The 26,088-nt window shown below is 37.6% G+C and overlaps 3 protein-coding genes and 1 non-coding gene across 4 annotated transcripts; 1 reads left to right on the top strand and 3 right to left on the bottom strand.

Moving 5' to 3' along the window:
* Nucleotides 1–4,745: 4,745 nt before the first annotated feature.
* On the bottom strand, nt 4,746–5,675 carry LOC129405712 (olfactory receptor 4A47-like). Its single transcript, XM_055142847.1, has one exon. It carries the CDS (start codon nt 5,673–5,675, stop codon nt 4,746–4,748), a length of 930 nt encoding a protein of 309 aa, XP_054998822.1.
* A 4,935-nt stretch (nt 5,676–10,610) lies between these two features.
* Nucleotides 10,611–11,552, bottom strand: LOC129405719 (olfactory receptor 4A47-like). The gene has a single exon (XM_055142863.1). The coding sequence runs from the start codon at nt 11,538–11,540 to the stop codon at nt 10,611–10,613; it is 930 nt and encodes a 309-aa protein (XP_054998838.1). The 5' UTR covers nt 11,541–11,552.
* Nucleotides 11,553–15,468: 3,916 nt separating this feature from the next.
* LOC129406210 (U6 spliceosomal RNA) lies at nt 15,469–15,576 on the top strand. The gene has a single exon (XR_008630873.1). It is a non-coding gene; the product is annotated as a U6 spliceosomal RNA (small nuclear RNA).
* A 9,304-nt stretch (nt 15,577–24,880) lies between these two features.
* Nucleotides 24,881–25,807, bottom strand: LOC129405736 (olfactory receptor 4A47-like). The gene has a single exon (XM_055142945.1). The coding sequence runs from the start codon at nt 25,805–25,807 to the stop codon at nt 24,881–24,883; it is 927 nt and encodes a 308-aa protein (XP_054998920.1).
* Between the last annotated feature and the right edge of the window lie 281 nt (nt 25,808–26,088).

The following is a 26,088-nucleotide window of genomic DNA, read 5'->3' as shown; positions in this document are numbered from 1 at the left end:
CTGTGCAGCAACTTCTCCCCACTCTTAGCAGTTCCTATTTATCCATGGAAGTGATATAAGCAGTAGGGACATTCTTACCTGTGCCCCGGCCCAACCCTTCCTTTACTTAACATTCATGTGTTCCAATATTAGATTGCATCACATGCACACATCAAGATTTCCAATAAATTAAAATCAACTGATTTTTAAAAGTCATATTAACAAATGACATTAAGCATCACAGAACATAAGAACACTGACTTCGAGGCTTTGCACAATCTCACTGAAGGCTTCAATTGATTTAGTTTTATGATATTTAAGAACTATCAATGAATAAGGCAGAGATTGGAATATGTGTGCTGTGGTGAGGAGGGAAGTGTGAGGCAGATTATAATTTAAGCTCACTTTTTCTGATCTTTGTCTGATGTCTGATGTTAAACAGTAAGGCAAGGGATATTTTATGCATACACACATATATGTATATATACACATATATACACACATATATGTTTACATATATGTGTGTATATATACATATATGTACATATATGGGCTGGAGAGATAGCACAGCCGGTAGGGCGTTTGCCTTGCATGCGGCTGAGAGAGCCTGGCAAGCTGCCGAGAGCATCTTACCCGCACGGCAGAGCCTGGCAAACTCCGTGTGGCATATTCGATATGCCTAAAACAGTAACAGTAAGTCTCACAATGGAGATGTTACTGGTGCCTTCTCGAGCAAATCGATGAGCAATGGGATGACAGTGATGCAGTGATACAATGATATGTATATATAAAATATTCATAATAGCTAACACATACTCACTGTGTTAAGCAGGGGGCAGTGTCCTGTCAGAATGAGGGATATCAAAATATATTACCAACTCCCCTCCTGCCGCCGCCAAAATGTGACCCCGGGAGCTGCACGCGTGTGAGGCTCCTCCGCAGCTGCACGAGCGTGAATCCAGACCCAGCTGAGCCACTTTCGACATGGGAAGGTCCTTGCAGAATGTCTCCAGCCTGAGAACTAAGCTGGGACCCCGTGCCCGGCCAGGAGGGGAAAGGTATTTCTCTCTCTCGCCTCTCCCATTCCGGGTATGAAGGGCGTGGGGACCGCCATATTAAGACGACCACAGATGGGGTTTACAAGCTTGCAAAGATCCAATATCCGGAAGAAATCTCCCTGGACTTAGTTAAAGTACAGAAATCCAAAACCACGCGGCCACTACCTCGGCCATGCAACCTCATTTCTCTTCACAACAGGTCTGACTCTAGTGGGGTACTCCTAACAATAATGGTGAGGTTTGTGTTGAAATATTGAATGTAACCAAAGCAAATAGAAAGTAAAGTGAAATTTATCAGTTACAAAGGCGGGGGTAGGTGTGCGGTTTGTGGGCAGGATGGGAGGTGTACTGTGGGTTTTGTTTGTTTGTTTGTTTGTTTCTTTTTTGGTGGTGGGATATGGGCACTGGTGAAGGAATGGTTGTTTCAGCATTGTATGACTAAGATTTACTCCTGAAAGCATTGTAATTTTTCATATGGTAATTCAATAAAATAAAATTCTTATTAAAAAAATAAAATAAAATAAAATGAATAACCTTAAGTTGGCATTTGGCGAGTGACATAGCATTCAGCATGAAATATTTGCTGTCACAAAAAAGTGCCAACCACTATAAAATGGTTTTGGTAATTGTCCTAATATTTTCCAAACAGCAATGACTTTCCTCTTGTGGTTTGTGCATCAATAAACTTTTCAAAAAAATTCAATATATATATATATATTACCAACTGTAAAAGGTAGTATAATAACATAACCTAACAAAAGACCCTCTTTACACAGACACACACACACACATACACATACACAAAGTGAGAGAGAGAGAGTGAGAGAGAATGACACTGTCACCACTCAAAAAGAACTTGTCGGGAAAAGAATCAGATCCATAGATATAATCAGTCACAAAAACTCGGAAGCACAGAGCAAAAGTAGATGAGGAAACCAAGATATAGTAATTCAGTAATGGCCACAGAAGCTGGAAACTATTTCAGATTACTGGAGCTTGTACAAAGCCAGTCTATGTTTAGGATAGTCTTCACAATAGGAAAACTCAGAGTATCAGTCCTCCTAAAGCTCAAAAATATCAGACCAGTAAAAACATGGTCTTTCAAAAACTCCAGTATTATTTAAAATATATATAATAGCTAACACAAACTCATTGGTGACAAGGGGTTTTATGGATTTTTTTTTCTCTTTGGGTCACACAAGGTGATGCACAGGGGTTACTCTTGGCTATGCACTCAGGAGTTACCCCTGGTGGTGCTCAGGGAACATATGAGATGCTGGGAATTGAACTCGGGTCAGCCGTGTGCAAGGCAAATGCCCTACCTATTGCTCCAGCCCTGACAAGAGTTTTATAAAAATCATTTACTATATCTTGCTTGGGGAAAAAGCAGTTGGGATAGAGAAGGGACCACTATGACAAAGATAGTTGGAAATGATCACTCTGGATAAAAACTGCATGTTGTAAGTAGTTAAAGGGATAAACATGATAACCTCTCTATATCTGTATTACAAACCATAATGCCTAAAATGAGAAGAGAGAGAGAAACAGACATAGAGACAGAGATAGACACCGACAGAGACAGACACTGACAGAGAGAGAGAGAGAGAGAGAGAGAGAGAGAGAGAGAGAGAGAGAGAGAGAGAGAAGAAAGGGTGGCTGGAGGGAAACTGGAGTCATTGGTGATGGGAAATGTACACTGGTGAAGGTATGGGTGTTGGGTTGGAACATTGTATGACTGAAACCTGATCATGATTAGCTTTATAACTGTGTATCTCACAGTCACTCAATAAAAACAAATTTAAAAAATAATTATGTACTGGATATTGATCGTGGCTTTATTATAACTCATAACCAGAAAAATCATTTTCATTCCAAATTTGTACTATATGTGAAAAAACTAAATTTCATCTCAGGACTGCCTTATTCAGTATATATATCTATATCTATGTATATAGATATATATGTTTATATACATATATATGTATACATACATAGTAAATAATACACTGTAGCACGGTCATCCTGTTGTTTAATAATAGTAAATAATATGTTTAATAATTTACATATACTAAATCTTAGCATAAATTTCCTTGAGTGGTATTTACAAAACTGATACAAAAAAATCTCCTTTGGGGAAAAAAGAGATTCTTATTGTGAATGTCTAGTTAATATAATAATATCAATGTATGTCAGTGCAAATAGTGTGGCAGAACATGGTAGACTGCTTTGAAAGAAGAAAAAAACAGCTCAGACACATAAGTTAGTTAGAAAATACTGTCACTGTCACTGTCATCAATTTGCTCAAACGGACACCAGTAACGTCTCCATTGTGAGACTTGTTGCTACTGTTTTTGGCACATCCAATATGCCACGGGTAGCTTGCCAGGCTCTGTTGTGCGGGCGGGATACACTTGGTAGCTTGCTGGGATCTCAAAGAGGGGTGGAGGAATTGAACCCAGGTCAGCCACGTTCAAGGCAAATGCCCTACCCACTGTGTTATCACTCCAGTCTAGTTAGAAAGTACTAAAAAAGAAAATGAAGAATATATACACCAAACAGGTGTATATATTTATTTCCTGGAATATTTATTCTGTAATCTCTCATTAAGCACTTCACATGATTTGTAAAACTTTGAACATTTTGTGATTGTCATAAATTTAGCTCTGAGAAACACTTCCAAGATATTTTCATATAGGTTACCTCAAAAGAAAAAACTGTCATTTTAGAATGTTCCCGTCAGGTTCCAGTTTTCCCACAGAAACATGAAGGAAACTGATAATCTAAAATAACTTTGTAAGAATCTTATGAACTAGTTGAAATATAGAGCAAACAAGCAAATATCTAGACAATTATTTAAAAGTCGCATTAAAACTGATAAGATTTGATAGACTGATTTAGGGCAATAATTACTTAGAGGATCCTAGAAATAGACAATAGTGATTGCATATGAGGAACTGGGACAATAAGGTGAGAAAAGAAAAGAACAATATTTATTCTACACATTTACCATTTTGTATGTAATTTATTCAAATAGATATTAGCACTTAATATCATTTAGTGTTTATATTAATTGCCGCATTAACCCTAAAAATTCCATATGTAGTGCAAGTTAAACTAAAGATCATAGCTTCCTGGCAATAAATATTTTGATTAGTACAATTAAAAAGTGAAGGTAAAAAGAATATTACTAAAATAAACTTGGAAGAAGAAAATAGATCACTTAAAGCATATTTTTAGAATACTGTAAGACTATAAAAATTTCATGTAAGAAAACACTATGAATTATTTATTGACTCTATACCATGCATCTAGATCATTTTCTAGGAACCATTATAAGTAAGTTATTAAACAAGAGGCCAGAGCAATAGTACGGTGGATAGGGCATTTGCCTTGCACATGGCCAAGCCAGGTTCAATCCCCACATCCTATATGGTCCCCCAAGCACCGCCAGGAGGAAGTCCTGAGTTCAGAGTCAGGAGTGACACCTGAGCATCGCTGGGTGTGGTTCCAAAAGCAAAAAAGAAAAAGAGAGACATTAAACAAGATGAAGTGTGTGAAAACTCTTACTAATAGAGCATCCAGTTGATTCTTTAGTTATAATTAACATAAATGTTTTAGAGGGAAGGTTGGTATTGGATGTAGATTTCTGCATTCCTAGGAGATCAGCTCTGATGATGAATAACAACTCTCTTCATGGTGAATGTAAACTTACTGACTACTAGGTATGACTTTTCTTTTCCAGAGTTTCTTCATAGCATTTGTCATCTCTGCATTTCTCAGAGTGTAGATTAAGGGGTTCAACATGGGTGTTATGACTGTATAAAACAGGCTCAATGATTTGTCAACAGGAAAAGTTTTCAAGGGTCTTGCATACATAAAAATACAAGGAACAAAGAAGAGAACCACCACCGTGATGTGGGAGACGCAGGTCTGCAGGGCTTTCCGCCTCCCTTCCTGACTCAAGTTCCTTAGAGAATGCAAGATAACAACGTACGAGATGAGCAAGAGCAGGAACACAATGCTGCAGATCATTCCTCCATTGGCCACCACTAAGATACCAATGACATAAGTGTCAGTACAGACAAGCTTCAATAAGGGATACATATCACACATAAAGTGATCAATGACATTGGGACCACAGAATGGGAGGCTATAGATTGTGCTAAGTTGAACTACGGAGTGAAGAAAACCTCCAACCCAAGACACTACCAGTAGTACAACACATACCCATTGCTTCATGATAACTAGGTAATGTAAGGGCTTACAGATGGCCACATAGCGGTCATAGGCCATGGCCAACAGAATAAAGATCTCTGAACCACCAAAAAAGTGCTCTGTAAAGAGCTGGATCATACAAGACTGGAAAGATATAGTAGTTGTTCCAAGCAATAAGTCTGCGATTAACCTGGGGGTGATGGCTGAAGAAAAAGTGGCATCCATAAACGATAAAGTAGCGAGGAAAAAGTACATTGGCGTGCCCAAGCTCTTACTGAATGTTACAGTCACGACAATCATCAGGTTGCCCACCATGGTTGAAACGTAGAAGAAAAGGAACAACACAAAAAGAATTTTCCTCCCCTTTGGATTCTGTGTGAGTCCCAAGAGGACAAAGTGAGTCACGTTGTTCTTTGATTCCATCTATCCGTTACAGATGCTAATTTCGATTGTTAGAATTTACCTGTGATACAAAAGAGCATTTTAAAGGCATTATTTGTTTAAACTTCTTATACTTATTCAATTAAAAGAACTGTGTGGAGGGGGTCAGAGTGATAGTACAGAGGGTGGGAACTTGCCTTGCGTGGGGCTGAACCAGATTCTGTCCTCAGCTCTCCATGTAGGACTCTGGGTCCACTAGGAGTTATCCCTGAATCCAGAGCCAGGAGAAAGTCCTAGGCCCTACTTGGTGTTCTCCCCTTATAACAAATTTTTTTTAAAAAGTCTATGGAGTATATTTCTTAACTGTGTCACACAGACACTGTGGTTACCAAATTCAGTAAGATGTAGTACTTTATTCAGCCATAAAATATCTTTTTTTTTTTTTTTTGCTTTTTGGGTCACACCTGACGATGCTCAGGGGTTACTCCTGGCTCTGCACTCAGGAATTACTCCTGGCGGTGCTCAGGGGACCATATGGGATGCTGGAAATCGAACGCAGCTCGTGCTGTGTGCAAGTTAAATGCCTTACCCGCTGTGCTATCGCTCCAGCCCCAGCCATAAAATATCTTATGAGTGAGGCAATTACAGACCAATGTGTCATTAGAAATAGATACACACAATTATCCAATTCTAAAGAGGACAATTTTATGATTTAACATGGTTGAACATAGAAAGATGGAATCGAGCTTAGTAAGAGAAATCTTACTAAGTTAGAAAAAGACAAATACCAGATGAAAACAAATGCTATATGTTTTCACTCATATGTGCTGGATAGAGATAGAACTGTTTAATCAGAATTATATGGGGATGAATCAAATATGTTGATTTTCTTGGCTTTTTTCGGGGGGTCACAGCAGGAGATGCTCAGGGGTTACTCCTGGCTCTGCACTCAGAGATCATTCCTGGTGGTGCTCAGGGGACCAAATGGGTATCTAGGATCAAACCTGGGTCAGCCCAATTCAAGGCACATGCCCTCTCCACTGTACTATTGCTCCGGACCCAAATGTGTTGATTGTTAATGATGCATAACTTAACTTTCCATAATGTTACTATGCAATGTGCTTCGATTAAAAGATTAAAAATAAAGAAATGCAGATGACACTGGAAAAATATTTGAACATTATAACACTGAGTGACAATGTCTCAAAGGAAGTAATGCTTTATCTAAGTTCTAAGAGGAAAAAACATCAGAAGTTGTAACATATATTTAATTAGAGGTGCACCATTTACAAAGTCACAGTTGTTCAATATTTGAGACCCATTTAAAATAATTTTATATATTAAAGTTAGTAAATTAAAGCCAGTTTATTTTTTTGGACTGCCTCATACTTCATTGTAACTCATTTTTAGGGACTTTGGTTAAATATTTCTCCATTCCATGGTCTATACATATCAAAGCCTCTACGTTATACTTGCAGCTCCTGTCTCTCCCCCACTCTGATTTACAAACATGAATATACAAATTTATAATTTTGGGGCTATTTTTTAAAACCCTTTTTCCTTTTTCCACAATAAGAATGTGTATTCTCTATATCATTAAATGTTCCCACCATCCACCCAATTATTTACAGTGTCATAAGATCCTTAAGCAACTATCAAACTTGTATTAGTTACTGGCAACTTTGATAATCTCCATTAACACTACTCATACAACTTGGTCATTCCTGTTTCTTCCACTTTCTTCCTGTACACTGCAATAGACACTGCCAAATCTCTGCACTTCTTAAAATTTCATTTTATTTTGGGGCCACACTCAGCTGTGCTCAGGGCTTGCTCATGTTGGGCTCAGGAGACCACATAGGATGGTGGGAATCAAACAAGGGTCAGGAAAGTGCAAAGCAAATACTCTCTCACTTCAACTCCCCTGTATCTGCACTTCAAACCTGCTAAAAATGATATTTTTAAAATATCATTCTAATTATGGTACTCACTATAATGCATCAAATTTCCATAGTGGATTTCAATAACATAGTCATGCACAACTTAACATACCACATGCAATATTTACAATTAAATCGACAATTCCTTCTCAGAGATGAATAATTTAATGTACAAGAATCTATGAACCTTCACGATCACATATTTTTAAGAAAATTAGAATCTAAGCTTCATTTATTTTAAAGTGATTTGATTTCTTATATAAGGAATTCACACAATTATACTCTTGTTCCCATCATTTACTATCAGTCTTACCTGGCAGAGACTTGGTCACAATCTGCAGGGAAAAAAACCTTTTTAACTCAGTTATAAGTATCAGAAGTTCTCTTTGACCCAAAATGATACCAAAGAGCAAAACTCTGTATTACTCTTTGAGGATTTGTTTTCTCTCAGTCGATTAGCTGTTTAATTTCTCTGTAGTATTTTCTGATTTTTCCAATTGCTTTTGTAAGGAATATAGACTTATTAAAAGGAATGTAAATCAAAGGTTTGTTAAGAAGAAAAACTTATTTATAAAAGAGGAAATCATAACATTCAAACACATAGCAAGTAATCAAATTTCAGGGAGATTATTTTCTCTAATAATTTCTTTCGGAAAATTTAAAATAAAAATACCATTTGGCAGTTTATGCCTTCTCATTTTGTTGATTTGTAGAGCCAAGAATTTGGTTTAAAATTTTAGAGTCTCTATGCTAGTTTTATGTCATGCCTTAAGTCTACCAAAAGCCCACCTGGAAAAGTATGTAACTTTTCAGAGCTATAGAATCCTTTACCAATAGAGGCAAAGATCATGGTACATTTTATCCGTTCTTACCATTTATTAAGTCCTGGAATTGGAATCTCTCCAATACTGATTCTTATTTAATTAAATTCACTGGGACTTTCTGTAAAACTTTAAAAGTACATTGACATGTAATAATAATATATCGAATTAGATAATTATGTCAGTTAAAGGTAAAAAGAAGGGAAAAATAGCTTTTTAAAAACTATTATGATGCACTTGCCTTTTAAGAATAAAGTAGCCAAAGGATTTGTTCCTTTAATGCTTAAAGCATATTTTCCTAATTAAATTATATTTTCCTAATATCCCCATATTTTTTCCTTTTATATCATATGTATTCTTTTTTGAAGTGTGATTTTTATATTAGCATTTTTTAAAAAATTTAAAGTAATTAAAGTCAGGACACTATATGAGCGAGGACAAAAATTACCAAATCAATCGCTGTATCACTGTCACTGTCATCCCGTTGCTCATCAATTTGCTCAAGCAGGCACCAGTAACGTCTCCATTGTGAGACTTGTTACTGTTTTTGGTATATCAAATATGCCATGGGTAGCTTGCCAGGCTCTGCCATGGGGGCAAGATACTCTCAGTAGCTTGCTGGGCTCTCCGAGAGGGGCGAAGGAATTAAACCCAGGTCAGCCGCATGCAAAGCAAACACCCTACCCACTGATCTATCACTCCAGCCCCCACCAAATCAATGAAAACATTAAATATCAGACTATTTTAACCTTGTATCTTATAGATAGATCACATAATAAAATTTACATAATTATTTTATTTAATATCTCTGAGGAAACATATAAGTTATAATAACAAAAAAATAAGAGGAAGAATTCTAATATGGAAAAAGAAAATCAGAAAGGATTATGCTTCTTAAACATAAGTCTTTAAAGTGAGTTTCATTAGTTCTATTTCAGTTGATGCCAACACTATTTCAGTTGATGGATTTCTGAATTAATGTTTTAATGTTTTGGGATTGATGCCAAGAAGAGGAATCACTGGATCAGATTGACTAAAGTTTTACTTTTTTGTGAATCCCTATACTGTTTAGCAGATAGACTTAACCAGATAATATTCTCTCCAACAGCGAAAGAGAGTACCATTTTCTCCAAATCCACATTAGCATATATTTGTTCTTGTTCTTTTGATATATGCCATTTTCACTAGTATGAAATATTTTTATTTGAAATTCACTAATAAGTTACAGGAAACAATTTTTACATGACTATTGGATATCCATATAAAACACATACATTTTATCAAATCCCAAAACTTGGAAGCACAGGATAAACACAAATGAGAAAACCAAAACACAAGATTCAATAAGGCCCAAGGAAGCTGTAAATTCTTCCAGTGGATTAGAAATTGCAAAATGCCAATCAGTGTTCAGAACATTTTTCTCAATAGGTAATGCATAGTAATGCTCTCCAAAGTATTAGCTTAATAAATATTTATACCAGCATACCTCTGAAACATTGTTGACTTCATTCCACAAAATAGCAAATACCTCAATTATATAAAAGATTACTTATATCACTGAATGCTACTTATTCATAAAAAATACTGAAATACTGCCATTTTCTTCAACACGAATTAGCCTTGAGGACATTACGCTAATTGAAATTAGTCAAAGATAAATGCTTACAATCTCACTTAGATGTGGAATCTAAAACCAACAAAACAAAAAACCAACCAAGACAAGCTGTTAAACAGAGCACTGCTAGGTGCTTGCAAAATGGGGAACAGGAGGATGAGGGATTCAGTAAAACAAAATGAGTAAAGGGGTTAAAGTACAAATTGAAATGATATATAATAAAGAAGCCATAGTGATATAATGTACAGTATGGCGGTTATAGTTAACAATACTCTATAGCATATTTGAAAGTTGCCATGCAGAGTTGCCAAAAGAAAAATTAGAGTTGTCTATGATAGCTACACCAATTGATTAAAATTAACATAACTATATAAAAATTTCTTTACTAAAGCAATAAAAAATCTTATTCCTTAGTGTATACGCATTAGACATTTCTAGTGTGGTCATAAACACTCTATTATGAAGTTTAGATTTTTGCAGTATTTTTATTATGCTTAAGAAACTTTTCTGAAAGGAGAATGTGCATAATATTTAAGAAGACTTCTGCAATCAAAGGAATGGACCAAATATCAAATGACTCACTTCCTGGTGGACCACAGACCTACTGATTACCTAAATTTACTTTTATTTTCCAGAGTTTCTTCATAGCATTTGTCATCTCTGAATTTCTCAGAGTGTAAATTAAAGGGTTCAACATGGGCGTTATGACTGTATAAAATACACTCAATGATTTGTCCACAGGGAAGGTCCTAGCAGGTCTTCCATACATGAAAATGCAGGGAACAAAGAAGAGAACCACCACCGTGATGTGGGAGACGCAGGTCTGCAGGGCTTTCCGCCTCCCTTCCTGACTCAGGTTCTTCAGGGAATACAAGATGACAACGTACGAGATGAGCAAGAGCAGGAACACAATAGAACAGATGACTCCTCCGTTGGCCGCAACCAAGAGGCCGATGACATAGGTGTCAGTACAGACAAGCTTCAGTAAGGGATACATATCACAGAAGAAGTGATCAATAATGTTGGGACCACAAAATGGAAGTCCGTAAATAGTGCTGAGCTGAATTACTGAGTGCAGGAAACCTCCAATCCAGGACACTATCAGCAGCACCACACACACCCATTGCCTCATGATAACCAAGTAATGCAAAGGCTTACAGATGGCCACGTAACGGTCATAGGCCATCACCAACAGAAGAAAGACCTCTGATCCACCGAAAAAGTGCTCTGTAAATAGCTGGATCATACAAGATTGGAAGGATATGGTTTTTTTCCCAAGGAACAAGTTTGAAATCAAGTTGGGAGAGATAGAGGTAGAATAAATGACATCCATAAATGATAAACTAGCAAGAAAGAAGTACATTGGCGTACCCAGAGTCTTACTAAAAATGACGGTCACAACAATGAGAAGCTTTCCCACCATGGTCAAAATGTAGAGGAACAAGAACAAGACAAAAAGGAATTTCTGCTCCTTTGGATTCTGTGTGAGGCCCAGGAGGACAAAGTGGGTCACGTTGTTTCTAGGTTCCATTACCCTGGTTCCATCTAGTTCTTACAAGAGCTGACTTTAAATATTAGAAACAGCTTACCTGTAAAAGGAAAAAGATTGAAATGTTTTAAGTCCAATATTTTATTCCTCTCATCAAAACAGGTGCATGGGCCAAAGATCTGACTTCAGTGGAAGAAAGCATGTTCTCCATGCACAAAACTCTAAATTTGATATCTTGCACCACACACACACACACACATGCACACACACACACATTCACACAATTTCATAATCTCCTTGTGACAAATATGCTGTGTACATTGAAATTACCACAGTGAATGAGACATAATTCACTACAGCTAGTAATCTAATATATATTGTCAGACCATTAAGGAATAGACCAATAAATTCAGACCTTTAAAAAATAATTTAATAAATATCACTATAACAAGTCTCACAATGTAGACATTGCTGGTGCCTGTTCAAGCAAATCAATGAGCAATGGGATGACAGTGATGTATGATGTATGCACTATAATATGTTTGTTTGGAATAATGTCTCTCAGCGCTAGAGCATCTAAATCAGCGTGAGAAGATGTAAGAAGACTTTCCAAAGAAATGGTGGATTTTAACTTCATGGTTAAACATTAAAGTCAGAGATTGGGGGAGGATAGAAAGGCCACTAATTTCAAGGAAAGATTCACTATCTATCAAGTCACAAAAGTCTAATTTTAAGAAAAAGAACACTAAGGTAATTTATATATTCAAAGCTGAAGAATAATTTATAAATATTTATGTGTGTTACTAACTAGGTTAGTAACATTTTCAAATTAATATCAGTTTATAACTTATTAAAATATTTTGATTTTACACAGTAAATTGAATCCTATTCATTCTCTATTTCATTAAATGGTGCTGATATTATTAAACTGATACTATATATTTTCTGTATTCTTTACACATTATTTATACTTTAAAAACTTAAATTCTGCTATGTCTGTATTTTATGGGAAATTATTAGAACTTGAGTTTATAACTGTTAAAATGCTAACAATACTTTTGGCAGCTCTTTCACAGGATCTTTGAAGTCAATAAAATTAGTTCATAATTTCATTCCTGCCTGTCTCTGAATAATGTAGAGCTTTGAGAAATAATACTGGGCTTGTTTCTATAACGATAAAATGGGGTGAAAATACTGGCTACATTAAAGATGACATTTTAGACAGTAAGCATGATTTTATGTATGTATGTGAATGAATAATATATACATTCTGTGAATACAGAACAAAAGTCTTTGTAACTATAATTATAGCTTTTTATGTGCAATTTTGCATACCAATCGAAAGGTGCTTTTCTTGCAATATTACTATTTCCTTTTATTAAAATGCTTTGTTTCAAATAAAACAAAAATATTAACATTTGTTTTCTGATTTGTTTCTCTGAATTAAGAGGGATAAAAGCTTAAGATATAGGGTCATATATACACATTGAAGCAGCAAATATTTTGTTACCCTGTACTACATAGATTTTTATGATTAGCTTATTAGATTCTCACAGAAATTACTAACCACATAATATCTCCTATAAATTTGCTAAATATTTCTCAAAGTAATAACTAAAAATATTAAATTAAAAATATTTTTATTGGTTTAGTAATATGCTTTATAATGAGGTAACTTTTCTCCCTGTGTCTACATATATCTCTTTATCTAATCCATTTTTGAGCCATAGTGCTATGGATGCTCTGAATAATATAAAACTGGTTCTGCAAGTCTATTAATTATTTATCATATGACTTATGTGTGTAAAAGTCCAGGAAATTAGACTCTGATTTTCATGACATATATGCAAAGGCTCTTTGAATTTGCAGAGAGAAATTTAGAAGCAGATTTTTTGTCAAACAACTAAATAAAGAAATATTTAAGGGAACTTCAGTATAATGGAGAAATGTGAAAATCAGGAAAGTTGTTAAGATTTTTATGGCACTTGTCATGAATAAATAGAGTCGGTATTCAACGCATAACTCACTGAATCACTGTAATCCCATTGCTCATCGATTTGCTTGAGCAGGTACCAGTAACGTCTCCATTGTGAGACTTGTTACTGTTTTTGGCATATCGAATATGCCATGGGTAGCTTGCCAGCATAACTTTAACATATGCATTTACATGGAAAGCAGATTTATGATGAGGTTCTTCCCCACCCTTTTATCATCTTATCATATGATCCTGGCATAAACTTGAAGTCTCAGAGAATGGGTGGATGTTTTGAGGTAGTTGGGAGTCGACTTTATTTGAAAAGTGTGATATAATGTTAAGTTCATTTGCCATTTGAGAAGGAGTTTGAAGGTTAAATGTACAAAGCAACTTTCTATACTATCTCCCATTATTTTGAGAGGTGAGCTTCTTAAGGTCTCTAAAACTAGCACATAAAAAATTGACAAAATTGAAAATGAGAAAGGAGCACTTCAGTTTTCTAAAGAGGAAAAACTGAGACAGTTCACGGCCGTTCAGTAGCAGAGGAGCCGTTCATGGGCAGCCGCTTGGGGTCTCATATGGGTGGGGAGCAGGGCCAATTCCGTGGCCCCCCTCCCCATTGTAAGATTTCCTACACGCCCCATCACTGCAAGCTCCAAGCTCTCTGTCCAACTGGCTCTGAAAGGTGGTGGCCACCATGCTGCCGCAAAGGGGAAAAGGCCGAGGGACAAAAATCCTTCCCATCCCAGGAAGGCATGGGGCTGTAGCTTAGTTCACAGTCCAGGAACATTTCTGCCAGCAGCCACTGCATTCGGAGATGGGTTTGTGTGCCTCTGGGATCATGGCCTTCAGGAGCTGAGGAGCCATTGGTTAAATAGACATTTTTAAATGATCTTATCAGTTTTCCAAAGAAGTCATTCATGTGACCACAACCACAATAAATGATGCTTATAAATCTTACTAGAGTGACACAAACAAAAACAATGAACCATGGCCTCAAAACTGTGAAAATGGATTTTCTTGAAAAGGTAAGGAACAGCAAATTCCATAGAGTATGTGAAGAGAAGGCAACACAAGGAGATAATGTTAAATGAAATAAGCATAAGGAAAACCATATGAATCCACTTATATAGTGCATATAGAGTAAACAAGCAAGTGGTTGACCACAAAACAACAATGATTTTTCTTGTTTAACCCAAAAAATGGCTGCTACAAGACAAGAAAGGAGAGTGGATGATTTGGGAAAAAAGAGCAACAAATATGAATCAATGGATAGAACTGAACTTTCAATGAAGAACCGTATCCAGTGATATTGATGTTTGGTGATACATACTTGGAATTTGTATAATATTACAATGCAATGTAATTTCTGGTAAGAAAAATAAGTAAACAAGAGAAGTAAACAAAGCAAAGCTGAATCAAAACAAAACAAATCTGAATTCTGACAACTGAGATTATCACAAGAGGTGGAAATTGACTAAGAAATGAAAAGTCCATCTATTTATGGACTGTACTGGAGGGAAACTGATTCTTTAAAGGAACATATGAAGTGGTAACATCTAGTTTAAGATGTGTAAAAACATAACCCTAAAATGACATTGTGTGCCAACATTATCTCAAGCTAAAGTTAAATAACTTTTTAAGATAAGCTATTCAATAAAACAAAACGTTGCACAAGTTTACTTATATAAAGGTTGACAAATGAAGGAGAATGTGGAGAATGTCCTGACCTCTGAGCCAGGCTGTTTTCACCAGGGCAACTTGGAGGGGGCGGGTTGAGTTTCCCTCCCCTCCCCAGCAGAATCCCGGCAGCCGAAAACCTCCAGAACCCAACTGCACAGACATGCTCAAGGCTGCTCTCCACAGGCTCAGATGAGCCTCACCTACTGGGGAACCTGCAGATAAACCCAGGTATGCAGACCTGTGACTGACATCTTCAAGCTCACTTAGAACAGTACTGGGCCTCCTCCCCCACCTCCCCAATTTTGAAGTACTGTGATCACTTGCGCAGCACATATACTAAAGTTGGAACAATACTGAGAAGCTTAGCATGGCCCCTGCACAAGGATGACACCCAGTTTTCCAGCAGCTTGGCAGTCACACCCACAAACTGCCCCTGGCACCATATAATATCATCAACTGCCGAGATCTAGAGACTATGAAATAAAGCTCCCGGAAGAGAGTAATACAGACCGTCCTGGAGCGTGCGACTGCATTCATGGGCGCGAGACCTCTTATACTCTAGCCCACTGATGTACCAAAAGTAGCACACTTTTGTTTGGTTTTAACATACAGGCTTGTAATCTCTTATAGAAGGGCTTCAATGGCCCCAGGATGAAATACAACGATCATACACTTTCCTCTTATGGTTGTGGGAAGGTGCACGGTGCTGGGTTTCGTGTTTGGAATTATCTGTAATGAACTATTGTGAACAACTTTATAAAAATAAAACAAATTTTTTTTAAAAAAAGGAGAGTGTGTCTGTCCAACAATTTTTAACATACACAGACTTTATGTGTCCAGAACATGTAGCTTCCCCAACCTAAGATTTTAAAAAACTACATTTGCCAGATATCCTTGATGGAGATATTTGACTTGGGTTCGAGAAACAAAAATTAACTGCAATCCTGGAAGTTCTTTGTGAGAGGGTGGGATGTGGTGTGAAGTGATTGGAATCACAGTGGTTCCTACACCAGGGTAGTGGGGATGCCTTTGATATTTGCCAGTTCCCTGGGGACACGGTGTGAGCAAGGGCGCATTCTCGTTCATGTGCCAATCCTAGCAGACTCAGTTCTCCACAGAGTTCCTTATTGCCCAACCTGAACTGATAAATACATTTCTTCCAATAAATCTATACTCTATAATTTAATATAGCAAATCCTTCCTAAGGATTTGAAATCCATCACTGTAAGTAGATGTCTTTAACTTTAAATAAAAGCTCTTACATTTACCAAACAAATATAAAATTTCTCATTTTTATTCATGAAGATAGGAGGTCACCACTTTCAGAGTATTACATAAAAAGTTTCCTTTTGACAAATGCATCTGTTCAAATGCTCTTTTAGATGTCCATTAAGCCATTTTGTTGAGTTAATAATTACTGAGATTTTAATACATACAACTTTCTGTTACAAGTGAACAAGATACACATGGTGACTTTTTTATGGACTTCACACTTTAGTTGAAAGAACAAGACACTAGTAAAAGTTTCTTAATGGAAATACACAGGGAGGGGGGGCTAGAGCGACAGCATAGTGGGCAGGGCATTTGTCTTGCTCGTGGCCAACCAGGGTTCGATTCCCAGCATCCCATAGGGTTCCTCGAGCACCGCTAGAGTAATTCCCGAGTGCAGAGCCAGGAGTAACCCCTGGGCATCTTCAGATGTGACCCAAAAAGAAAAAAAATAGAAATACATGGGCACCAGAATGTTTAATGTTAGAGCACTTACCTTGTTTGCATGTTATGAGACCCTGGGTTTGATTCCTGGCAGTGTAGGTTTCCCTAAGCACTTCCAGGAGCAACTGCTGAGCAGGAGCAACACACAAGTATCCACTGAATTCAACTGGGTATGGCACCCACACCAAAAATAAGTAAATAAATAGAAACTAATTCATGGAGAAAGGGTAGTTTTCATAATTGCAATTACGAGGTGACAAATGGGCTCAATACTGAATGATGACAATGATCCTGCCATGTAAATATTCAGTAGATAGTATTTTGGGAATAGAAAATAACTAGTAGGAATTTAACACAAATAGATTCAAGAAATTGGAAATGAAACACAACCAGCATTGGAAAGTGTGGCATGAAGAAGCTAGTGAGGAGAAGTAAGAGTTCATTCTTTTTAGGCTATGAAAAGAGCAGTTAAGCATTGGCATAATTTTGCGATTTCATTTTTACTAATTAACTCAGAATCTTGCAATAACAATATTTGATTTAATACACAAATCATGTATATGTGTATATGTACATATATGTATACAAACATGGACTGAAGCAATAGCACAGCGGGTAGGGCGTTTGCCTTGCATGCGGCCAACCCAGGTTAGATTCCTCCATCCCTCTCTGAGAGCCCGGCAAACTACCGAAAGTATCCTGCACCCATGGCAGAGCCTGGCAAGCTACCAGTGGCATATTTGATATGCCAAAAATAGTAACAAGTCTCACAATGGAGACGTTACTGGTGACCACTCGAACAAATCAATGAACAACGGGATGACAGTGACCTATACAAACATGGAATTGGAGAAATAGTACAGCAGACTGGGCTCTTGTCCTGCATGCAGCTGACCCAGGTTCAATTCCCAGCATCCCATAGGTTCCCCTGAGCACTACTTGGAGTGATCCTGAGTACAGATAGTAGTAAGCCCTGAGCTACTACTACTACTGTGGCCCCCAAACAAAATATACAACCATATATACACATATTATATTCAACTTTATTTTGACATTAATGATTCATTGTATAATTTAAATAAATTGTATTAGTTAAATTATTGCCTTGGATCATCATTATTCTGGGAGATTTTGTTGAACACCAGTTTGAAGTGGTCACTTGCCTCCTGTATCACTCTATGTCATACAATTTCTTTAATATTTCAAGTAGTTTTCAACTTTTACAATTCTCATGAATATCTTTCACCATGAAGAAACATTTTTATTTAGCTATGTTTATATTTTACTTAGCCATGTTTATAAGTTCATATTAAGTATCATTAATTACTTAGGATTGGGTATGGAAACTTTAAAAACCCATACATGGATTCTAATCCATACTCAGGCATATATCAGCTCTGTGACTTTGGTAATTTCAATTTTCCAAAGGGCAGTTAATTATTCTGAAACTCAGAAATAACAGTAGCTGCTCCACGTATCTCTAACAAAGATTAAACATAGCTATGATGTATAACATTGTTTTATAAATATAGTTTACTAATTTTTAATTAATTTATTTTTAATTTTTAAAATTTACTTTAATGTAGATAAAAGCCATAACTGTTGACACGATTCTAGAGTTGAACTTGATTATCCAACAATGCTCCAATATTAAAATCAGTAAGTATAAAAATCATTTTTATATGCAAATTATTATAGCTCATCCTGGACTGGTTAATCCTTGTCTTGAGATTTTACTAAGCTGTTTGTTATAGGGCTGGAGTGATAGCACAGCAGGTAGGGCATTTGCCTTGCACGCAGCCAACCCGGGTTTGATTCCTCCATCCCTCTCGGGAGAGCCTGGCAAGCTACCAGTGGCATACTCAATATGCCAAAAACAGTAACAACAAGACTCACTTCATGTTCCTTGAGCGAGCAGACGCCATTGGGCTTCACTATCACGCAAGAGGGACAAATGGAGATGTTACTGGTGCCCGCTTGAGCAAATCGATGAACAATGGGACGACAGTGCTACAATGCAATAGTTTGTTATAAGTTGAGCCTCAAAGGCCTTTTACATGCAAGGCAAGTAGTTTACTGCTCAACCACATTCCTGACCCTCATTCTATTCTTATTCAGCACATCTTTCTTGTCATTTTAAAATTTCTCCTTAACTATGAGGTTTTCCTTAACCCAGTTTTAATTTGTGTGACATTCCTGTTTTAAATTATTTACAGTATTAGGGTTGGAGCGATAGTACAGCGGGTAGGCTGCTTGCCATGCACATGGCTGACCTGGTTCTACTTGGCGCTCACTCATTCTTCTCTTTGCTGTTCATGTGTGGATCCAACCTGGAACCCAAAAGGACCCCGAGATCACCAGGAGTGCTCCCTGAGTACAGAGCCAGGAGTAAGCTTGAACACAGATAGGTGTGGCCCCAAACTCAAATATATATATATGCATATGTATTTATATAAATATACCTATTCAAGTATATATGAAAGCATATATAGAAATGCTTACAGTATATATCACCCTTCTTACAGTAATTCTAGTTGCTTTACTCCTGATACTGAACTCGAGAGAAACAGATTTATTCAGAAGTTTTCTTACAACCTCAGAAAATGAAGGACTTTGTTTATAAATCCCCCAAAGCCATCTTGCTCTCAGGCTGGGATTAAAAATTTATAGAAAGCCAGTTGGGAAATATGAGTCAGAAGAAAATTTGAGGATGTGGTTCAGAAGGAAGAAGGAATATGAGAAGCTTCTGAAATCTTTTTAGAGGATCTGTTGTTGGTTCGTGCCCTCTAAGTCCATAACTGGACTTGGTTCAACTTCAACATCTTGGTTCAACTAGTGTAGGATAATATAGCTTCAGGTAGTTTAGGTTTATTGGGTTACTCCCGTTACAGTGCTCCCACTCCTATGTGTTTATTTGTAACTTCTTTCTTAGTGTTCTGTTGACTTGCAAACATTGTTTTTCTCTTCTCCTTTACTCCTTTGCATAGTTTATTCAGAGCCATGTCCTTTTTGTATGGACACAAGAAGACTTAGCAAAGGTTATGCTTTTGTAACCTGGGAGTCATTTGACTCTACATGATATTTTCCTCCTGGGCATCTGTTCTCTCGACCTAAGCCTCAGCTGCCCTTACTTCCTAGCACCCCCAAAAAACAGGGTCCCGACGAGGGACGAGACGGACCCAGGGCAAATGGTGAGTTGTGTGCTACCCTGGCATCGAGATGGGCCTGGCCAAAGTGCCTAATGCTTAACTATAAGTTAAGAACTTGATCATGGACAAATGTTGTCATGATCCAAACAGTGATAACTAGATTTGGACCCTGCTAGGGTGAGGAATGATTAATCTGGCCTGAGTGCTGTGGTCTGAGTCTGTGGCAAGATGTTGTTAGGAGAGCTGCCTTGCAAGGCTCAATGTATCTCTTGCTAAGTCCATACAAAAATAACTAGCATTAAGATGTTAATAAGTGTTTGGACTAAGGAAAGGAAAAAAACCTTAAGAGTCAGGAAGGGCTTTGGAATGCCCTGCCCTCAGGAAGGGCTTTCTTATGTTGACTTTGCTACCTGGCTAGGTGTAGCCAAGAGGGAAGGTGGGAGAGAGAAGTAGGAGAAGAGACAGAGAAGCCAGAAAGGGGCTGCAGTTGATTGAGAGAGAGGACGGAGCTGGGAGTGCAGGAGATGAGAAAGATGGAAGATTGAATAAACGGTAACTAATCAGCAACCAGCTTGGTCCTCATTCTTCCTTCGCCTGTCCTTGACCACCGGCCATCCTGATCCAGTCCACATAATGCGGTTCCAGAGCACCTTATGATATTCTTACCTTTAGTTGGTAGTTCGTGCCCGCTCCAGGGACGCCAGCTGTAAAAAAGTAAGGCACGCCGAGGGGCGCGTGCACTCGTGGGCTCTCTGGGCAGCTCTGTCTCACCACCCGCGTATGTGATGCAATCTAATATTGGAACACATGAATGTTAAGTAAAGGAAGGGTTGGGTCAGGGCACAGGTAAGAATGTCCCTACTGGTTATATCACTTCCATGGATAAATAGGAACAGCTAAGAGTGGGGAGAAGTTGCTGCACAGGAAATAGGCAAGCAGAGAGCACAGATGGATGATGAGATCCACAGCTGTCAGAGTGCAAAGAATGAGTGAGCACCTAGTAGATGTGGCAAGCAGCCACACATTGAGCTACCAGGGATAGATGGAGCTGCTGCTGTGTCTAGAGTAGAGGTTCGGGTTATCTTTGTCTGCTGTAGCCCACAGAGGTTGACCGACTTGAGTTTTGAAATAAGGAGCTGTGACCAGAGCTGTAAGGTTGAAGGCATCGGGAGATTTTATTAGATTGCATCACATACGCACATCAGGATTTCCAATAAATTAAAATCATCTGATTTTTAAAAGTCATATTAACAAATGACATTAAGCATCATTGAACATAAGACACTGACTTCTAGGCTTTGCACAATCTCACTGAAGGCTTCAATTGATTTAGTTTTATGATATTTAAGAACTGACAATGAATAAGGCAGAGATTGGAATACGTGTGCTGTGGTGAGGAGGGAAGTGTGAGGCAGATTATAATTTAAGCTCACTTTTTCTGATCTTTGTCTGAAGTCTGATGTTAAATAGTAAGGCAAGGGATATTTTATGTATACACACATATATGTGTGTGTATATATATATACATATATATATGTACACGTATGGGCTGGAGAGATAGCACGGCCGGTAGGGCGTTTGCCTTGCATGCGGCTGACCCGGGTTCAATTCCTCTGTCCTTCTCGGAGAGCCTGGCAAGCTACCGAGAGTATCTTACCCCCACAGCAGAGCCTGGCAAGCTCCCTGTGGCATATTCAATATACCAAAAACAGTAACAATAAGTCTCACAATGGAGATGTTACTGGTGCCTGCTCGAGCAAATCGATGAGCAATGGAATGACAGTGATGCAGTGATACAATGATATGTATATATAAAATATTTATATTAGCTAACACATACTCACTGTGTTAAGCAGGGAGCAGTGTCCTGTCAGAATGAGGGATATCAAAATATATTACCAACTGTAAAAGGTAGTATAATAACATAACCTAACAAAAGACCCTCTTTACACAGACACACACACACACATACACACATACACATACACAAAGTGAGAGAGAATGACACTGTCACCACTCAAAAAGAACTTGTCGGGAAAAGAATCAGATCCATAGATATAATCAGTCAAAAAACTCGGAAGCACAGAGCAAAAGTAGATGAGGAAACCAAGATATAGTAATTCAGTAATGGCCACAGAAGCTGGAAACTATTTCAGATTACTGGAGCTTGTACAAAGCCAGTCTATGTTAGGATAGTCTTCACAAGAGGAAAACTCAGAGTATCAGTCCTCCTAAAGCTCAAAAATATCAGACCAGTAAAAACATGTTCTTTCAAAAACTCCAGTATTATTTAAAATATATATAATAGATAACACAAACTCATTGGTGACAAGGGGTTTTATGGATATTTTTTTGCTCTTTGGGTCACACAAGGTGATGCACAGGGGTTACTCTTGGCTATACACTCAGGAGTTACCCCTGGTGGTGCTCAGGGAACATATGAGATGCTGGGAATTGAACTCGGGTCGGCCGTGTGCAAGGCAAATGCCCTACCTATTGCTCCAGCCCTGACAAGAGTTTTATAAAAATCATTTACTGGATCTTCCTTGGGGAAAAAGCAGTTGGGATAGAGAAGGGACCGCTATGACAAAGATAGTTGGAAATGATCACTCTGGATAAAAACTGCATGTTGTCAGTAGTTAAAGGAATAAACTTGATAACCTCTCTATATCTGTATTACAAACCATAATGCCTAAAAAGAGAGGAGAGAGAGAAACAGAGATAGAGACAGAGACAGACACTAACAGAGACAGACACTGACAGAGACATACACAGAGAGAGAGAGAAAGAAAGAGAGAGAGAGAGAGAGAGAGAAGAAAGGTTGGCTGGAGGGAAACTGGAGTCATTGGTGATGGGAAATGTACAATGGTGAAGGGATGGGTGTTGGGTTGGAATATTGTATGACTGAAACCTGATCATGAATAGCTTTATAACTGTGTATCTCACAGTCACTCAATGAAAAACAAATTTAAAAAATAATTATGTACTTGATATTGATCGTGGCTTTATTATAACTCATAACGAGAAAAAACATTTTCATTCCAAATTTGTACTATATGTGAAAAAACTAAATTTCATCTCAGGACTGCCTTACTCAGTATATATATACACATATATTTGCATACATACATAGTAAATAATGCACTGTAGCACCGTCATCCTGTTGTTCATATTTAATAACAGTAAATAATATGTTTAATAGTTTACATATACTAAATCTTAGCATAAATTTCCTTGAGTGGTATTTACAAAACAGACACAAAAAAATCTCCTTTGGGGGAAAAAAGAGATTCTTATTTTGAATGTCTAGTTAATATAATAATATCAATGTATGTCAGTGCAAATAGTGTGGCAAAACATGGTGGACCTCTTTGAAAGAAGAAAAAAAAAACAGCTCAGACACATAAGTTAGTTAGAAAATACAGTCACTGTCACTGTCATCAATTTGCTCGAACAGGCACCAGTAACGTCTCCATTGTGAGACTTGTTGCTACTGTTTTTGGCATATCCAATATGCCACGGGTAGCTTGCCAGGCTCTGTTGTGCGGGCGGGATACTCTTGGTAGCTTGCTGGGATCTCAAAGAGGGGTGGAGGAATTGAACCCAGGTCAGCCACGTTCAAGGCAAATGCCCTACACGCTGTGTTATCACTCCAGTCTAGTTAGAAAGTACTAAAAAAGAAAATGAAGAATATATACACCAAACAGGTGTATATATTTATTTCCTGGAATATTTATTCTGTAATCTCTCATTAAGCACTTCACATGATTTGTAAAACTTTGAACATTTTATGATTGTCATAAATTTAGCTCTGAGAAACACTTCCAAGATATTTTCATATAGGTTACCTCAAAAGAAAAAACTGTCATTTTAGAATGTTCCCGTCAGGTTCCAGTTTTCCCACAGAAACATGAAGGAAACTGATAATCTAAAATAACTTTGTAAGAATCTTATAAACTAGTTGAAATATAGAGCAAACAAGCAAATATCTAGACAATTATTTAAAAGTCGCATTAAAACTGATAAGATTTGATAGACTGATTTAGGGCAATAATTACTTAGAGGATCCTAGAAATAGACAATAGTGATTGCATATGAGGAACTGGGACAATAAGGTGAGAAAAGAAAAGAACAAGATTTATTCTACACATTTACCATTTTGTATGTAATTTATTCAAATAGTTATTAGCACTTAATATCATTTAGTGTTTATATTAATTGCCGCATTAACCCTAAAAATTCCATATGTAGTGCAAGTTAAACTAAAGATCATAGCTTCCTGGCAATAAATATTTTGATTAGTACAATTAAAAAGTGAAGGTAAAAAGAATATTACTAAAATAAACTTGGAAGAGGAAAATAAATCAGTTAAAGCATATTTTTAGAATGATGTAAGACTATAAAAATTTCATGTAAGAAAACACTATGAATTATTTATTGACTCTATACCATGCATATATATCATTTTCTAGGAACCATTATAAGTAAGTTATTAAACAAGGGGCCAGAGCAATAGTACAGCAGATAGGGCATTTTCCTTGCACATGACCAATCCAGGTTCAATCCCCACATCCCATATGGTCATGGTCCCCCAAGCACTGCCAGGAGTGAGTCCTGAGTTCAGAGTCAGAAGTGACCCCTGAGCATCACTGGGTGTGGTTCCAAAAGCAAAAAAGAAAAAGAAAGACATTAAACAAGATGAACTGTGTGAAAACTCTTACTAATAGAGCATCCAGTTGATTCTTTAGTTATAATTAACATAAATGTTTTAGAGGGAAGGTTTGTATTAGATATAGATTTCTGCATTCCTAGGAGATCGGCTCTGATGATGAATAACAACTCTCTTCATGGTGAATGTAAACTTACTGACTACTAGGTATGACTTTTCTTGTCCAGAGTTTCTTCATAGCATTTGTCATCTCTGCATTTCTCAGAGTGTAGATTAAGGGGTTCAACATGGGTGTTATGACTGTATAAAACAGGCTCAATGATTTGTCAACAGGAAAAGTTTTCAAGGGTCTTGCATACATAAAAATACAAGGAACAAAGAAGAGAACCACCACCGTGATGTGGGAGACACAGGTCTGCAGGGCTTTCCGCCTCCCTTCCTGACTCAGGTTCCTTAGAGAATGCAAGATAACAACGTAGGAGATGAGCAAGAGCAGGAAGACAATGCTGCAGATCATTCCTCCATTGGCCACCACTAAGATACCAATGACATAAGTGTCAGTACAGACAAGCTTCAATAAGGGATACATATCACAGATAAAGTGATCAATGACATTGGGACCACAGAATGGGAGGCTATAGATTGTGCTAAGTTGAACTACGGAGTGAAGAAAACCTCCAACCCAAGACACTACCAGTAGTACAATACATACCCATTGCTTCATGATAACTAGGTAATGTAAGGGCTTACAGATGGCCACATAGCGGTCATAGGCCATGGCCAACAGAATAAAGATCTCTGACCCACCAAAAAAGTGCTCTGTAAAGAGCTGGATCATACAAGACTGGAAAGATATAGTAGTTGTTCCAAGCAATAAGTCTGTGATTAACCTTGGGGTGATGACTGAAGAAAAAGTGGCATCCATAAAAGATAAAGTAGCAAGAAAAAAGTACATTGGCGTGCCCAAGCTCTTACTGAATGCTACAGTCACGACAATCATCAGGTTGCCCACCATGGTTGAAACATAGAAGAAGAACAACACAAAAAGAATTTTCCTCCCCTTTGGATTCTGTGTGAGTCCCAAGAGGACAAAGTGAGTCACGTTGTTCTTTGATTCCATCTATCCGTTACAGATGCTAGTTTCGATTGTTAGAATTTACCTGTGAGACAAAAGAGCATTTTAAAGGCATTATTTGTTTAAACTTCTTATACTCATTCAATTAAAAGAACAGTTTGGAGGGGGTCAGAGTGATAGTACAGAGGGTGGGGAACTTGCCTTGCGTGGGGCTGAACCAGATTCTGTCCTCAGCTCTCCATGTAGGGCTCTGGGCCCACTAGGAGTGATCCCTGAATCCACAGCCAAGAGTAAGTCCTAGGCCCTACTGGGTGTACCCCCCTTAC

The sequence above is a fragment of the Sorex araneus genome, chromosome 6 (assembly GCF_027595985.1).
Source record: "Sorex araneus isolate mSorAra2 chromosome 6, mSorAra2.pri, whole genome shotgun sequence".
NCBI classification, from domain to species: Eukaryota; Metazoa; Chordata; class Mammalia; order Eulipotyphla; family Soricidae; genus Sorex; species Sorex araneus.
This window is presented reverse-complemented; position numbering and strand designations above follow the sequence as displayed.